Consider the following 16,118-nt stretch of genomic DNA (forward strand, 5'->3'; position numbering starts at 1 on the left):
TCTATCCAGAATTAGACGAGATGAAATCCACACGCCTCGTCTGTCCCCGGCTCGTCCCCCCGCCCGTCCCCCTTCCCCCTTCCCCTTTCTCTTTCCCTCCCCCTCCCCCATCCTCCCTGATCCATCCACTCACCACTTTCGCCTCACCCTGAACCATACGATCGCAACACTCTGCTTCAGAGCAACCGGGCGGTGGAACACACGTCACGATCGCCGCCCCTTCCTTCAACCCGACTTGATCCCAATTCTCATCTCCGCCACCCCCTGTACCAGCATCCATCCACCATGCCCGCCGCCGCGAACGGTCGCTCCAATCGGGCTGGAGGCTCCAAGGGATCTCTCATCGTCAAACTCAAGATCTCCCCCGAGAAGCTCCAGCAATTCTCGACCGAGACCCCCGATCAGAAGCCTACGATCACCACCACCGACAAAATCAACGAGCGCTCCTCGCCCGCTTCCTCCACCGAAGCCCCTGCCGCTCGCCCTTCGTCCGCCGACAATGGCTCCGAGGCCGACGCGACCTCGACCCCGGCCACGGGGGCAACTCCAGGCGACACCCCACGCCGGAAGGGAGTTCCGGGTCCCAAGCCCGGCAACAAGCGCGCAAATGGACAGACGGATGCTCCCAAACAACGGGGACGACCCGGTCCGAAGAAGAAGCCTCGACTGTAAGTCAGCTCACGTCCGAGCTCAACTTGAGATGACGAGACCCTAGCTCGGGATGAATGCTAATACAATCCAGTGACGAAGGAGGCGATTTGGGCAAAATTGCCGCCGCACACCGACTGGGTCCCAAGGCCAATACCGGCGCCATCAATGCCGGTCTGCGCGCCCTAGATCGCACCGGCGCGCCGTGTCGGAAGTGGGAGAAACAACCTCTCCGTCTGCGCAGCTTCACCGGCGTCGCCTGGCAGCTTCCATCCTGGCGTACCCATCTTATCGCCAAGTCCGAGGACAGCGACGGCAAGACTGCGGCCATCGAGAGCGGCGACAGCGACAGCAAGCCCACCCTGGCTGCCCCGGGTACGGGGACCGATACGGTCAACGGCAGCAGTGCAGTCCCCAGCGAGAAGAGCAATTCGGGCGACGGCGATGTCACGCCTGCCCCGTCGAACCTGGCTGAGCCTTCGTCGCCGGCAATCGCGATGGCGGCTTAACTGTACATTACACCTACAGCGGACAGTGGATCTAGCTGATCTTGCTGCATCTTTGCTTCACTTTTCTTCCTTTCACACATTTGCTTTTATTTTCGGCTCGGGGTTTCTACGGCGTTATGGTTGCCTGATCCTGGCTCATGGCATTCTGGTTTGCGTGCGGCCTGGTGGCCATTTGACTTTTATCTTTACCCAACGCTTGGGGAGGGCTTCTATTGGACTGTATCATAGTGCGTTTTCTGGGACATGGTGTTTGTTGCTGGATGGAGGACTACCCTAAATTTTGACTTACGAAGTAGTTTTTATCACTACGCCCATCGATGTTTTGGATGACTGTATGGTAGACTCAGTGTTTACCTATTACCTACTCGTAGTATACTCTAGGGTACTGTGTAGTACTCTGAGCCGTATACCCGCAATTAGGTCATAAATAGATCCATTCTCTACTGTGTCAAGAATCATGAATCGTCTGATTATCCTATTGATCGCACTATTCAATGAGAGCTCGGGGATTTATTCTTTGTTGCGAGTCTTGAGAACACCGATTGCCAAAGCGCCTAAGATCGGAGGGACCTCGTGACAGCGGCGTCAACTCCCCTCTTCTCTTCGCCGGACTTTCCCCGCAATACTCCTTCAGTACCTGGAGTGCCTGGACTGCTGGCAAAGTAAACATGCCTCGACTGTTTTAACTGGCCTGTCCGATGCTCTCTCTTCTGAATACTGTCCTAGATCTTCCCCACGATCGCTGCTACATTCCAGCAGGCTGTGTCGCTGCTTCCGGTCACCAGATGACCCGCTTGTCACGCAACGTCAGCAGAACCCCTCCGCCACACGAAACAGGCAGAACAACTACTCCAGAGTCGTTGGGGTTGTAGGGGCACTCCCAAATTCGGGAGTGGGTTGACCCGCACACCCGCACACCCGCCATGACTGACCTGCCTCCCGGTGGAGCTCGAGGAGCTCCAACATACACCTCCCCCGGCCGCCGCTCCTCCTACGCCTCCGTCGTGTCAGGCACCGCCTTTTCTCCCCCAATCTCCAACTCTCTCACCAACATCCTCAACGATTCTCCCTCCTACCCACCTTCCTCCTCCCCCGACGGCCGTCCTCGCCGGACCCTGTCCGGCGCGGATGCCGACATGCAATCCATCTCCATCTCCAGAAACATGACGTCCGCCGACGCCGTCCCGCCTGAATCTCGCCGATATTGCGCCTGGGCGGCTTCCGACTCCGAAATCAACTTCTCCGTCTCCGAATCCTCCTCTTCCTTTACGCCCTCCTACTTGATCGGGTCCGCATACATCGAAGGCCTCGAAGAGGCCCAGCGAGCCAAGCTCGTAGCCCAACACCGCGAGGCCAACGGCTCATCCACCGCCACCTCGAACCCGCCGCTATCCACCTCCTCAAGCAACATCCACCTGCCCCGCATGGCGCCGTCCCACCGCGGCATGACCTACGATATCATCGAGAAGGAGCCGCCGCTGGCCAGCGACCAGCCCATGCCGCTGCCATCACAGTGGAGCGCGGATGACGGCAAGGACGTTCTCGAGATAACGGGCAATGCGGTCCGATATACCGGGCCTCTACACAAGACCGATCACGAAGCGGCCGCTGTTCGTGCCGATCACCCGATGCCGGCGCAGTGCGGCATCTACTACTTTGAAGTTCGCATCGAAGCGAAACCGTACCACGGGTATGTTCCCCCTTCTGCCTACTTCGGCCCTCAGAGAACTCCGAGGTTTGTCTATCTGCAGTTTGCTTACAAGCGGCGGTTTAGTATGGTCGCAATCGGATTTTCTAGCACCAAGGCCTCCCTGGAACGACTTCCCGGCTGGGAGACCGAGTCTTGGGCTTACCACGGCGATGATGGGAAGTCCTTCTTTGGCGAAAGTCAGGGTCAAGGTCGTACTTACGGTCCGCAGTTTACTGTAGGGGATATCATTGGGTGTGGTGTGAACTTTCACACCCGTGAAGCGTTCTTTACGAAGAATGGCATTTTTCTAGGTATATTGCGTTCTTCACACATTCGTGACAAATTACTAACGATGGTTTACAGGCGTTGCTTTCACCAATATCCCTGACATCCCGCTTTTTCCGTCTGTCGGGCTAAAACGCCAGCCACCCGTGTATCTTGTGACGAACTTTGGGCGCGATAAATTCTGCTTCGATATTGACAAGATGGTCAAAGTGAGTGAAATCTCATTAGCGTTACCGTCTTCCCGTGCAAACCGCTAACCTTTTGACAATAGAACCAAGTCGACAAAGTTGAAAAGGAAATCAACGCCACAAAAGTCGACTCCTCCAGCCACCACTCAACGAAGCATCCCTGATGCAGGAACTGGTAGCCCAGTTCCTCGCCCATGACGGGTACGTCGAAACCGCCCGCGCCTTCGCCGAAGACGTCGCTGCCGAAGCCGCATCACTGCAGAGCGGGAACGCCGCCCCACTGAACCAGTACGAGGTGGAAGAGGACCACGACGCCATCCGCCGTAACCGTAAGTACACCTTCTTCCTTTCCGAGGAAGATTCTAAACAGTGTCTAGAAATCCGCTCCGCCATCCTGGATGGCAACATCGACAAAGCACTCAAGCTCACAACAGCACACTACGAAAGCGTCTTGGAAGCCCAGCCACAGATCCAATTTAAGCTCCGCTGCCGCAAATTCATCGAAATGATGCGCAACGTCCAGGACCTCACCGAAGCAATGAACGACTCCAAGGCTGAAGCTAACCTGCGCTCCCGTCCCGCCTCCCCAAACAACGAAAATGCCATCTTCGACCAGGAGATGGAGCTCGATGGCAGCGAGAACATGGGCGGCGTGAAGCTGGAGCCTGAGGATCTGAAGATGGATACGGATGGCGACGTACCGTCTCCGACCGTGGCTCGGTTCAATGAATTGCTTACTGAAGCCGTGCAGTACGGCCAGCGCCTACGACTCGATTACAATTCCGGCGGCGAGGGCGTTGATCTGAAGATGCTGGATGAGGTCTTTTCGCTGGTTTGCTACGCTGATCCGAAGAGTTCTATTCATGGACACTATCTTGATTCTGAGGGACGGGTTGCTGTTGCGGAGGAGTTGAACTCGGCTATTCTTGGTTTGTCCCCCTTCCCCTTTTCATAGGTGGACTACAGTTCTAACCTGGTGTGATATAGTCTCCCTCGGCAAAAGCTCCGAAGCCGCTCTCGAACGACTGTACCGACAAACCGAAGTCCTCGTGAAGGAAATCAGCGACGGCGGCCCAGGCGCATTCATCAATGTCCGCAATGATCTTGCGTGGCAACGCGATTCCGAGTGATCTTTTTCCACCTAGGTACTACCTGTGATTTGCCGGATGACTCCGGTCATGATAGGTATTCCGACATTTGTCTTACGAGCTTGAACGGCGCTGGAGTTCGCATGGGGTTTTCGTTTCTTGTGTTTGGGGTTCGGGTAGCCTTTCTTTTTTCATTTTGATTTTCCCTGCCCAGTTGTTAGTCGGACCGAAGACCTCACATGGTTGAGGTTCAGTGTTATTCTGGGTGGGCTGAGGGTTAGGTCACTACTGTGTAGTGTAGCAATGGATGGCGGTTCAAGCTACGCTTTACTAATTCTCTCGTTTATTTCATAGTTTCACGTAGTCACTGTGAACGCGTCGCACGTGATGTGGGTAATTGATCCTGGGCGTCTAAAATCCCTGGATGCGCTATAGTAGATGGGTTCGTATGATTGTACTGGGTGTCGGCTGCACCGTTGGAGCTTGTGTTCAGATCGGCTACGACGAAGCACTGAATATTGAATGAGGACCTGCTAGACAAATCGACCTTAATGGAATTGACAGAACTTGACATGACTGTATCAAACTGTCTACATGCGATGCGATTCTGGGGGTATTTATCCCTGAACGGGCGGCAAGCCCCTGAGAGTAGTAAACCCCTCATAATCGGTCTCAATCAGTGTTCTTCCATGAAGATCCCCTAAATGTAGAATATAATGGCGGCAAGAACGCTTGAAGCGCATATCAAGCTCAGTGCCTCCGGTTTCCCTGGACAGGCATGCCGACAGAGGCAGGGAATGAGGCATCAATTGGGTGCCTTATCCTGGAACCTCAACAGCTTGAGCATTATGAAAATGATTCCGTTATTCGTCAAATATTGTAGCGTGTGATGTGATGTCTTGGTGCCCGGCTAGTCATATTATGACATATCAACATTATGTGGAAGGGCTTTGTGGTGATGAATATTGAAGAGGAAGTGGTACTACACTATCGGATGTAACTATATATTTCACCGTTAAAGGTCACCGACGAGACCCCACCAAAAACCACTTGCAGAATCGAACAAGCACTGACAAGCCTTTACTCCAGACACACAGAGCTAGTCGTAAGTCAACAACAATCCGTGGGTTTTATTATGAAGAATGTCGGTGAAGAGTGGACCACAGCTAGCCATAACTCATACCTTCGTACCTAGGTACCACCTGGCGGCAGGTAAGTTGAGAAGCAAGGACGAAGCCCTACACTGCAGGAATGCACCACCATACCTGAGTAGTGGCAAGAATATCAACCCCCAGGTTGGTCATACCATACTCAAAATACATCAACGAACCTCTTTTATAGCTATCTTCACCCCCTACCCCGAGTTCATGTGTGAAGCGTACTGCCGTATACTTCCCCACCTCGCCTTACCTAATCAGGCACCAATCCAGTCACCTCCACTTTGTGCAACTTCCGACCCGGTCGTACATGGTACCTGCACCTCACCAACCGCCGAGCTGAACCTCGCTTCGCTTCCCAAGTGGCTGCCTTCGACAGAGCTGCGGCTGCTGTAGCAGCTCATCGAATGATCTGCCTCCCGCGAGACCACCGCCCCTAGGGGTAACATTCCCGAGATGGATTCCGCTCCGCATTCTGATACTCCTCCGGTTGGCAACCCGCCGGTGGCTGCCCGCGCGGGCATTCCGACGTACTCGACACCGACGACTCTCCGCTGTTGCTGTGGGCGGCTCGACTGTGCGCTGCTCGAGCATAATACTGTTGCGTTGGAGGGGGTTGAGAAGGATCTTGAAACGGCGGCTAGGTTGGGACAGGTACGTTCGCTCAAGCTCTCTCTCAGCTCTTTCTGGGAGAGTGTTTTGCTGTCCTTTCGTTGCTTTTTCTGCGCTTGCGAATGTGATATGCGGACGTGGCACAGTGAGGCTGGCTGAGTGGCTGCATGTTTGACACATCATTTCCCCATTCCAAGCGGGCGTCATTGCTTTTTTCGAGGAGGGTTTTGTACGCTCCACCCGCTATTCTCCGAGTGGAATGCAAACAATACCTCTTCGAGAATCCTCATGGCAGGCTCTCCCGTCCTCACTCGCTGCGCTGGTGTCCGTCATGGCTACATGTTTCTACGATTCTGCAACGGCAGAATATCATGCATCGTCGCTAACGTTTGCATTACAGGCTCTACTTCATCGCCATGAGAGTTACATTGCGGAGGCGGAGGAAGATCGCCAGCGACTGGTCGATAGTCTTGAGGCGATGGAGCGTGAGAAGCGGGGAGTGCAAGCTGAGAATGCGCGCATCGTCGAGGAGAATAGATTGTTGCTGGAGCAGCTTGAGGGACTGAATAAGTCTGTTGCGGAGTCGGATGAGCGGGTCGAGAGTCTGACGCTTACGCTGGAAAGTACGCAGGCGGAGTTGCGGCGGGTGACGGTTGCTGCGTCGCGGGCTGCGGAGCTCGAGGCTCAGCTTGCGATTTTGGAGAGTGAGCAGGTGAGGATGCAGGAGAGTTTGGTAGCTGTGCAGGAGGATGAGAGGTCTGCTGTGCAGCGGTGGCGGAGTGCGGAGAATTCGCTGCGTGATTTGAATGATCAAGTTGAGCGGATTGAGGCTGAGGCGAGAGAGGAGCGGGAGCGGCATGAGGAGCTTGTTCAGCGCATGGAGAGGAAACGGCTTGTTGAGCGTGAGCTGGATAATGCGGCGGGCCGGCTCAAGGGTGCTGCTGCTGCATCGACACAACCTGGCACGCCTGTTGTTTCGCGATTCGTCAAGGATATCTTGCAGGATAATGCGAACTTGCAAGTTGGGATTATGGAGCTGCGCGAGATGCTCGAGAGCTCCAATCAGGAAGTCCAGAACTTGCGCGATCAGGTCTTAACTCACCAGCCGCTGGCCGGTATTGGTGAGGAGCAATCGGATGGTGCTCGTACGCCTACTCTTTGTGAAGAGCTGGAGTCGAAGGAACGACGTGTCTCGCAGGAATTCCATATCCATCACCACTACCACACACCCTCCACGAGGAAAGACAAAGGTGTTGCCAATCGCAGAGTCAAGAAGAAGAGACCTGCCCTGGGCAGTCCTGTACCGCTGCACTCGGCCATGGGAACGAACTCACCCCGTCGCTCGATCCATCGCTCTCAATCATCGGGCTCATCTATGAACACCATCCTATCTCAAACATCCGTCTCGATTCCTCCACCCTCATCATCCCGCCGTTGGTCATTCCAAACACCCACTACAGACTCGCTCGCCAGCTCACCGCAGTCTACCTTCCGCACATCCTCCATCTTCGACCGCGTTGACCGCGGCACCGACTTTTCTGAGCCTACCAGCCCCGACAGCACGGTCTTGTCCTCTCCTCTAATGGACGCCCGCGCCCTCAAGGGTATGGACATGCCATTCCGCCCATTAGCTATCGACTCCCCCGATATTCCAGAATCCTCATTCAACCAACCACAACAAGATCGACCAACCCTCTTCGACCTAGACGGCATAACAACCCAAACCACTATCCCAGAAGAGTCCGAACCCTCCTCATCAGGCATCTGGTCCAGAACCATTCCCGACAAGCCCTCCGAAAACCCATTCGGCGTCCAGATGCCCTTCTCCCCCTCCGCAAATCAACTTCCCACGACAGTCTCCTCTCCGTCTCCGTAGCTGGAATGGACATCCACACCCCGACAACCCGACATGCCCGCATGGGCGACTGGCACCCGGGCATGTGCATCCCCCAACGCATCGTCTCTCCGAGCATCGAGCTGGTCTCGACTCCACCCGTCATCTCCGCGCCGATCATCACAGTCGATCGGGCCAAGGGTTCGGAGAGATCATCCCGCTCGCTGCTGGCGTCCATGGCTGCAAATCACAGCGTTGCCTCGGACGCTACCTCTGTCGTCTCGGCGGATAGCACGAGTACGAGTTCGACGACGACGCCCCGCAAATCCGCCACACTGGGCCGACGAGTCGGGGGCTGGGTGCTTGGGAAATGGGGCGTGGCGCCGGTATCTTCAGACCCAAATGCGAATGAACAACCCGAGGAACAACCGAACGAACCAACACCTACATCTGCATCTGCATCTACACCTCAACCCATCCTTAAACCCCCACCCACCCAACCACAACCCGACTCAAACCCATTCCGCTTCCGCTTCACAGGCGTCAATCAAAAAGGCCCAATACTGGGACTTAAACCACCGCCCTCGGCACCGGTCTCCATCCACCCACAGGGTATTGACGAGAATCTTCTTCGGGAGTCTCTTGCTGATGGATGATTCCCGCCAGGCACATTGATTGAATCGATCTTCTCGGGTTACTATTAATACTCTACCTATCGCATTGCATTTTTCGGACTTGCATGACTCAGCGCTTTTTTTTTTCCTTCGTTCTTGCTCAGACAAGATGGTTTTTGCTTGTGATACCCGGTCATTCTTTCGGTTTATTCATTTGTTTTAGAGGTAAATACTCTGGTTGATACATGCTCGCGGGCAGATAATTCTACATGGTACATCTTTTGACGGATCGTAGTGATACTGATACATTAACCCAAAGATGCCTTGGGTATCCACAACCCCACTAAATCTCAGTCCGTCATATCCGCTGCGTGATCCTATAAGTATGAATCGGAATACTAGTGGAATGAAAGAAACCCGTCTGTTCCTCGGACGGCGTAGACTCGAACGTGAGCGTCTCGACATTGAACGAATTTGTTTCTACAAGCTGCATTAGCCTCGCCCAGTTTCTACCCAGCCTTTTCATGTCAAGTATGTTGTAAGAACTCACCACACCCATCCAAAAACGTCTGAAACGTCCTCTCATTCCGCAGCGTCGCGGCGATCACAAATTCCTTCACGGCGTAGTTCTCGAATAAATCGCGGACTGTGCTAAGGAGGAGCGGGATTATGTCTGCGTCGTAGATCTATTTCACTCAGCAAAAGTCACTGGTGGTACAAAGAGAGGAAATATTGAGACTTACCAAATCCGCTCCAAGCGCAATATCAAACTCCATCTCCCCCTCCCCACTTGAATCATCACTCAACTCCGTCTTGTCGAGATCGAGAGGCGTGCCCCAATCCCAGATAGTCGGAACCATAAGATTACCCCCACCCTCAACCTCCAAGTTGTTTAGTCGTACACACTCCCGCATATTCTCAACCAAAAACATCTCCCGATCCGTACACACAACGTTCTTAACATCTAGATGCCTCGCACAAAAAAGTGAAAGGAATCCCGTCCCAGCTCCTAATTCTATAATCCTCTTCCCGCGGACTAGTTCTGCGCCTGGAGGTGTTGACAGGAATGAGCCGAGGTGCAGGGCTGCTTCCCAGGTTCGGTTTCCTGTTGTGCCGCCGGAGAGGATTACGCCGCGAGATTCGGAGGTTATGACTGTTCTTTCGCTGCCGGGGGAGGGGGCAGTGTATTTTATTTTGGAGAGTTGTTGTGCTTGCTGGAGGGCGGGTGGTTTGGGGGTTGTGAGGAGCGAAGCCCAAGTTTCCATTAATGTGTCGTGAATTTCCTGGGTTTGTTAGTGGTTTGATGATTGAGATGAATTGGGCGAAGTATCAATTGCGCACATCTTCTTCTGGGTCTGTGATTGCTTCCTCGATTCGGCTGAGGAGGAGCTTTAGGACGCGGGCTCGATATGGTGCTGGTGGGAGTGGGGTGAGGGATTCGTTGAACATGTGCTCGTATAGGGCTTCCTGGACGGTCGGTTGGATGAGGATGTTGTTAGGAGGGATTGCTAGTTGGGGTGGGTCGACGAGCTGGAAATACTGCCTGGCGAGCATGCGAATTGACTCTACCATGGTGGCTGCCAAGATTACCCTAGGGTAGCTGGTAGCTGTAATGAACACACTGCGGGACATTCGAGGCTCGTTCCCCGCAGAAGCAAAAAGTATTTTGCCTGAGGTGTCTACCTTATCGATAAGACCGACCTGCCGCCCGAGAAACCAGACAGAAACACATGACCAAGACCCGCCCCATGCCACTGGCGGTACTGGCGGTGTTGGCAGCCTCAGGCAGGATGTATGAGTCAGCAACCAAAGTGGCTAGCGCCAAGCCCTAGCCGAGACGCACCGCACGAAAATTGAAAGTCGACTATCCACACTGTTCCTTCCTGCATCACCACGACACCACCAAAATGGCCGACACCCCCGTTACCCTGCGGACTCGCAAGTTCATCCGCAACCCTCTGCTGGCTCGCAAGCAGATGGTCGTGTAAGAACCCCCTTTCCTTTTTTCTGCGATGGTGGGAGGAGTGGACGATTCGATTCGAGATTCGAAATTCGAGATACCGGGAGGGATGCGACACGACACACGCACACACATACGACCACAAAAAAAAAAAAAAAAACGAGAACCGCGCACCACTATACTTGGAAACTACTACAACCCAATCGGAAGAATATCGAATCAAGAATCGCGCCTGATCCGACCACCAATCGATTGAATATTATGTTTCTGAAAGAACGCGCGACTGACTTCTGGCAGGGACGTCCTCCACCCCAACCGTCCTAACGTCTCCAAGGACGAGCTCCGCGAGAAGCTGGCCGACCTGTACAAGTCCAACAAGGACCAGGTCTCCGTTTTCGGGTTCCGCACTCAGTACGGTGGTGGTAAGAGCACCGGCTTCGCTCTGGTCTACGACTCCCAGGAGGCCCTGAAGAAGTTCGAGCCCGCCTACCGTCTGGTCCGCATTGGCGCCGCCACCAAGGTCGAGAAGCCTTCCCGCCAGCAGCGTACGTCTTTTCCCTCATCCGCACCCGCACCCGTTGGTTTCTGCATACTAACATTGTGAACGCACAGGCAAGCAACGGAAGAACCGCTCCAAGAAGTTCCGCGGTACCGCCAAGACCAAGGGCCCCAAGAAGAACAAGGACTAAACGTCTCATTATTTTCATCATGTTATGGCGCGATGGATACGTTTAGTGGCCTGGTGGTTTGGGACATCTCGGCTTTGTCTCTGGCTGGGATAGGTGGTGTGAAACGGAGATGGCTTTCGGCATTTGCATTTAGCTTTCTTCCAAAAAAATATCAACGTCGTTTGCCGTCTCCGAAAGGAATGTGGAACTCTCCCCTGTTATCGACCTTGCTCCGTTCCGGTCAAGGAGGTCGGTGATCTGATGATCCCTTTAAAAGGCGTCAGTGTTGTTTCTTTGGTTTGGATCATCTGAAGACAGCGAGGGATACGAGAAGGGCTTTGTCCCGATGAATACATATTTTGTTTTTGTTCAGGTCAGCCTTGATGTCGTAGATTTACACCTGACTGGGTGTGGACGTGGACTAGCCCTAATCTTGGAGTATGAGTGCATGCCTGAGACTAACCTATCTACTTGTCTACTTCAAGGTTAGGTAGAGAGTAGTCCCACCTAAAATCCGGGGTGAGTCTGGACCTGCGTACGCTCGTGCACTGCCCTTCTACCAGGTCAGCGTGTAGAGCATCTACGCACGGAAGTATCTCCAACTCCAAGTCTGGAACGGAACGCATTATACTCGCAGACACTGCAACACCACAAATCCATGGGAAATAAGTAAAAAGAGGAACCCAAGAACCACAGTTATTACATTGTACATTGAAGGAGTGATAAAAACCTTATCGAGTCGTACAACTCTTAATCCACGTCATGTACTGAAGCTGCACGTTCCGGAAAGCCGGCTGAGATTCCTGATGCAATTGACCGGTCCATGTGTACTGTACACCACCTCACACGCTAGTACCCATTCCCTCCAGTGGGCAGTGGATATCCACGACATTCCCGCGTGTGCATTCCAGGAAATCCGGTCTACCCGCTGAATCAGGGTGGACTTGTCCTGGTACAATCCTCGTGGTATTGTGGGATGTGAAATGGCCGTGGCTGTGGCATGTGGGGTGTGCCTATCACACTGGCAGCGAGGGTGAGTTGGATATATTTCTAAATTCTGATTGAAAATTATCTCAGACCCCGAAATCTCGTGAACGCATAATATTAATCGGATGTGATTAAACCTGAAACACCAACCGAGATATATCCCACACTAACTCTAGGGTTATAGTGTGAGGTAGTAAGCTTGTACCCCTCAATCACACCTCTAGTGTAAAGAATCAACAACAGGGCAGATCCATGGAAGACAAAGTGACATGATGCAGGGTCTCCATTCCAAATCCTATTTCTTCCTCTTTGCTGTGAGGCACTGTAATTCCAAATCTTCATGTGGGGGTGTGTCGTGCAGGATTACACAGGCCGAACTGCCGCCCGTGGATTGCAGGTACATCGAATCAGGTTGGTTCTTCTTATCTTCAGCTGTATCTGTGAGTAAGAGGGTATTTGACGGGGAAGTAATTCATGGAGTGGCCTAGACTATACTGTCTTTAAACGGATAAGTATCCTGCGCCGAGATAATTGAGACACGAGGGTGACGCACAGACTTGAGGCTGATTTCACAAGGTACGTACTGCTCCTAGCTATAGCGAAGGTTCTATATACATGGATAGGTGAGGTAGGTGATGTTACCATGGTACATATGGCTGATGCACCCTGCAAGTACTATGTATAATATACTCTGGGACTCAGGGACATAAGTACTGATAAGTGCTGCATGTAGGCAAGGTCTTGGTACTAAGCTGTAACTTCAACCCGGTGGCTTTTACAACCTCCTCACCAAAGGTAAAATTTGAGAAAGTCGTCATCATTAATATAGTTCATATTAGAAGTTGTTCGGGGCTAACCGCTATAAACAATCGACAAAAAAGAATTAAGAAATCACTGCTAATAAATAACAATTCCATCAATAAATCACAAAAAGGCATCCCAACTAAGCCTCCCGAACTCTGTGGGTAAAATTCATCTTCCCCGACTCTTCGCCCCGGTGCTTGGCTCTCATCAAATTTTCCTCTGTCAGTGGTGACAGTACACTGATTCACATCGCAAAGAAATCCAGCTGAATAAAGAACGAGACAAGCAGAATTAATGCAGGTTCCTGCAGCTATCTCACACACCGACAGAGCGATATTGACTGAGAAGATAAAAACAAATGTAAACTCGCAAAAACTTGGAAACAACAGCGAAACCTCCTCACAACCGTGACCAAACAAGAAACAAATCACTGTAGCAAGAACCCACCATAATCGCAAAAGGGGGTATTAAGTGGAATTGGATGGAATGATTGCAAGAAGGGAGTGGACGGAATGGGGAAAGAAAGCGAGGTACCAGCAGAAAAGCAGAGCAACAACAATAACAAACCAGCAATTAAACCAAATAGTATGCAAAACCAAACCTAATGACAAGACAAGCCGCGCAGAATTGGCCGGAAAAATGCAGGTGCAAACTGTAGTGTATCCAGGCCACGGTTGGTTCCCCTGAAACTTCAAGAGGGAAGGGAGTGGTACTCAGTCGGCGCTTTCATTCGCACGGCACAGGGAGAGGCTGATACCATACCACAAGTACAAAGCAAGTGCAAGTAATGCATATCAGAAATGCATTAATAAGCCCCCTGATTCCCCAACGGCTCAACCGACGGGCGATGCATCTCAGCAGGCCGACCAAACTCCAGTGCCTCAGGCAGCAGACCACAAGGAAAAACGGGCGTATCAGCATGCCGCACCCTTGTATAAGGAAGACCAGAAACAAGCGTCGCGCCACACTCATCTGTCCTCTTCTTCTCGCTGCTGCTGTATCCATATACATCAGGCATACACTCATTCGACAGATTGAGCAAACGCTGTCCCTGCTCTCGGAAGGAGCGGAGACGCACATCGGGGAAGTCTGATGATTCCATTGTGTATGACGGACTTATGACAGCGCTTGTGGCCGGGGTGTCATCAGTTGTGGAGGTGAGGTAGGGGAAGAGGAGGTCCGGCGCTTCGGTTTTGGGAGGTGGGCTTGTTGTGAAGGGGGGTGCGTTGCTGGGGAGGGTGTATCTTTCTGTGCGTTGTGGGTAGAAAGGTGGAGCTCCGGATGCTTTGAAGTCGGATGGGACGGTGAGGCCTTCGAACATACTGGCATTAAGACTGTTGGGGACTTGTTGGCGCGTTGTCGGCGTGGGGAGAGTCCTCTCTGGGCCCGGGATGTCGGAGGAATTCATCGCCACGGCGGCTGTTGTTTGGGGGATTTCAGTTGATGATATGCCCTGGCTGGGTAATATGTAGGAGTAGTTGGGCTGGGTCTCTTCATAGATGGCTCCGTTTGAGCGGTTGACAATGGATTCCCACGCCTTCGGATTCCAGGAGGGCGTCCCGTAGTCAATCATGCTGGACGGGGTCAAGTTGGACGGGGCGTTGGGGAGCACGTAGACGGATGACTGGCAGTTCTCTCCCTGCTCGTCTTCGTAGTGGAGGGTGTCCAGACCGACTGTGCGCGGGAAGACGTGGTTCTCTGCCAGATCAAAATCTGGTGGCCTTTGGAAGGGCATGCGCTGTGGCGAGCCCATGGAGAGGAGGGGCTTGCTGGGCGTGTACATTCTTAATCGGGGAGATACCACGGGCCCTCCTGTCGGGTTTGGATATGGCCAGCCTGTTCCTTGGGGGATGACGTTGCTGGAATTCACCTAGACTCTATCAGCGGGCTGAAATTTGTAAACGGTGAAGGAAACGACGCACTCGTAGAAATTGACAGTCTGTGTTGCCGGCAATGCGGCAGTTCGAGCAGCCTTGCCCATCATTCTCTCCGCTGCATTTGATCTTTCGTCGTCGGCATCGACCACACTGCTCATAGTGTTAATGGTAGGGCGCGGGTGAGGTTGAGGTAAGTACATACAGCAACCGCGACACGCCGCCTCTGCGGATTGCGCATTTTGCCATCCTCTGCAACAGGACTAATACACGTAGTTCGGTCACTCAGATCATGCTGGTTCAGTCGTATCCGGGACATGGAGAATGAGTCGTGCCGGGACTGATCGTAGAAAGAGTCCATGGTTTCTCTTATCATGGTCAGCTGAATCGATACAAGAAAAGTCAAAAGACATACTTACTGCGACAGAAGCAAAGAAGAACAACAGGATGTTAAAGTACTATCGGCATAATGACAGGGAAGATAAATAGAAAGAAAGAATGTTTTTCGGAGTAGGGTAGGGCTAGATTTTTAAGCCCCAGGCCTCTGGTAACCATCGGTGTGATTGTTTGGTCTTTGGTTTTGTATGCGATGTGGATTTTGGATTTTGGGGGGTGGCCAACACACCCTGGTCATTTTGATTTCTCATTTTTTTTTCCTTTTTTGATTTTCAGTTCTTTTGATCTCTATCCCTCCCCCTTCATCTACATCTAGCCACTTCTATCCTGAAGGTGCAAGTGCTAGGGCTGTACACCGTCAGTACGGGGTGCCAAAGTATACACCCTGTTGCGCTGGGGAATTTCTTTTTCCTTTTTTCTTGTTTCTTTTTTTTTTTTTTTTTTTCTCACACACTCGTTGTACCCAGGGGGAAATGATATGCACATTTCCGTAGTGCATCGAAGTCCAGATTCCCCCAGTCTCCAGAGTCAAAGACCAGCAGGACTGCCCCGGCGTTTTAACAGGAGTGGTTTCACAAAGTAACGTCACACGGGACATGACCTGATGGCCATGACGAGAACAAGTCCAGACGGGGAGATTAGAGCCTGTTCCGCCAGTAGTTTCAACCAATTAAACACCCAGAAGATCTTTGCTTGTCTTTGCCTCTTTCAACAGGTTTGTTGGCGCCTGCCTTGAACATCGACGATCGGTGGAGCGGCGTTCCAGTTAGCTCGACGGCTACCAAAGAACGGCAAACCACTGCC

General features: G+C 52.6%; 7 protein-coding genes across 7 annotated transcripts; 5 read left to right on the top strand and 2 right to left on the bottom strand.

Moving 5' to 3' along the window:
* Positions 1–285: 285 nt before the first annotated feature.
* On the top strand, positions 286–1,157 carry N7532_002381 (uncharacterized protein; the record flags this gene model as incomplete). The annotated part of the gene is made up of 2 exons (XM_056614875.1): positions 286–668; positions 743–1,157. The coding sequence occupies 2 exons, from the start codon at positions 286–288 to the stop codon at positions 1,155–1,157; spliced, it is 798 nt and encodes a 265-aa protein (XP_056477847.1).
* A 923-nt stretch (positions 1,158–2,080) lies between these two features.
* N7532_002382 (uncharacterized protein) lies at positions 2,081–4,450 on the top strand (the record flags this gene model as incomplete). The annotated part of the gene is made up of 4 exons (XM_056614876.1): positions 2,081–3,158; positions 3,211–3,341; positions 3,460–4,249; positions 4,308–4,450. The coding sequence occupies 4 exons, from the start codon at positions 2,081–2,083 to the stop codon at positions 4,448–4,450; spliced, it is 2,142 nt and encodes a 713-aa protein (XP_056477848.1).
* Positions 4,451–6,021: 1,571 nt separating this feature from the next.
* Positions 6,022–8,053, top strand: N7532_002383 (uncharacterized protein; the record flags this gene model as incomplete). The annotated part of the gene is made up of 2 exons (XM_056614877.1): positions 6,022–6,219; positions 6,578–8,053. 2 exons carry the CDS (start codon positions 6,022–6,024, stop codon positions 8,051–8,053), a joined length of 1,674 nt encoding a protein of 557 aa, XP_056477849.1.
* Positions 8,054–8,058: 5 nt separating this feature from the next.
* N7532_002384 (uncharacterized protein) lies at positions 8,059–8,667 on the top strand (the record flags this gene model as incomplete). Its single annotated transcript, XM_056614878.1, has 1 exon — positions 8,059–8,667. The coding sequence occupies one exon, from the start codon at positions 8,059–8,061 to the stop codon at positions 8,665–8,667; it is 609 nt and encodes a 202-aa protein (XP_056477850.1).
* Positions 8,668–8,983: 316 nt separating this feature from the next.
* On the bottom strand, positions 8,984–10,257 carry N7532_002385 (protein-lysine N-methyltransferase; the record flags this gene model as incomplete). Its single annotated transcript, XM_056614879.1, has 4 exons — positions 8,984–9,105; positions 9,176–9,311; positions 9,369–9,908; positions 9,967–10,257. The coding sequence occupies 4 exons, from the start codon at positions 10,255–10,257 to the stop codon at positions 8,984–8,986; spliced, it is 1,089 nt and encodes a 362-aa protein (XP_056477851.1).
* A 235-nt stretch (positions 10,258–10,492) lies between these two features.
* On the top strand, positions 10,493–11,282 carry N7532_002386 (40S ribosomal protein eS24). The gene is made up of 3 exons (XM_056614880.1): positions 10,493–10,609; positions 10,883–11,130; positions 11,198–11,282. The coding sequence occupies exons 1-3, from the start codon at positions 10,533–10,535 to the stop codon at positions 11,272–11,274; spliced, it is 402 nt and encodes a 133-aa protein (XP_056477852.1). The 5' UTR covers positions 10,493–10,532; the 3' UTR covers positions 11,275–11,282.
* Positions 11,283–13,849: 2,567 nt separating this feature from the next.
* N7532_002387 (uncharacterized protein) lies at positions 13,850–14,827 on the bottom strand (the record flags this gene model as incomplete). Its single annotated transcript, XM_056614881.1, has 1 exon — positions 13,850–14,827. One exon carries the CDS (start codon positions 14,825–14,827, stop codon positions 13,850–13,852), a length of 978 nt encoding a protein of 325 aa, XP_056477853.1.
* Positions 14,828–16,118: the final 1,291 nt, after the last annotated feature.

The sequence above is a fragment of the Penicillium argentinense genome, assembly GCF_028826775.1.
Source record: "Penicillium argentinense strain IBT 30761 chromosome Unknown utg000003l_segment0_segment0, whole genome shotgun sequence".
Taxonomy (NCBI): domain Eukaryota; kingdom Fungi; phylum Ascomycota; class Eurotiomycetes; order Eurotiales; family Aspergillaceae; genus Penicillium; species Penicillium argentinense.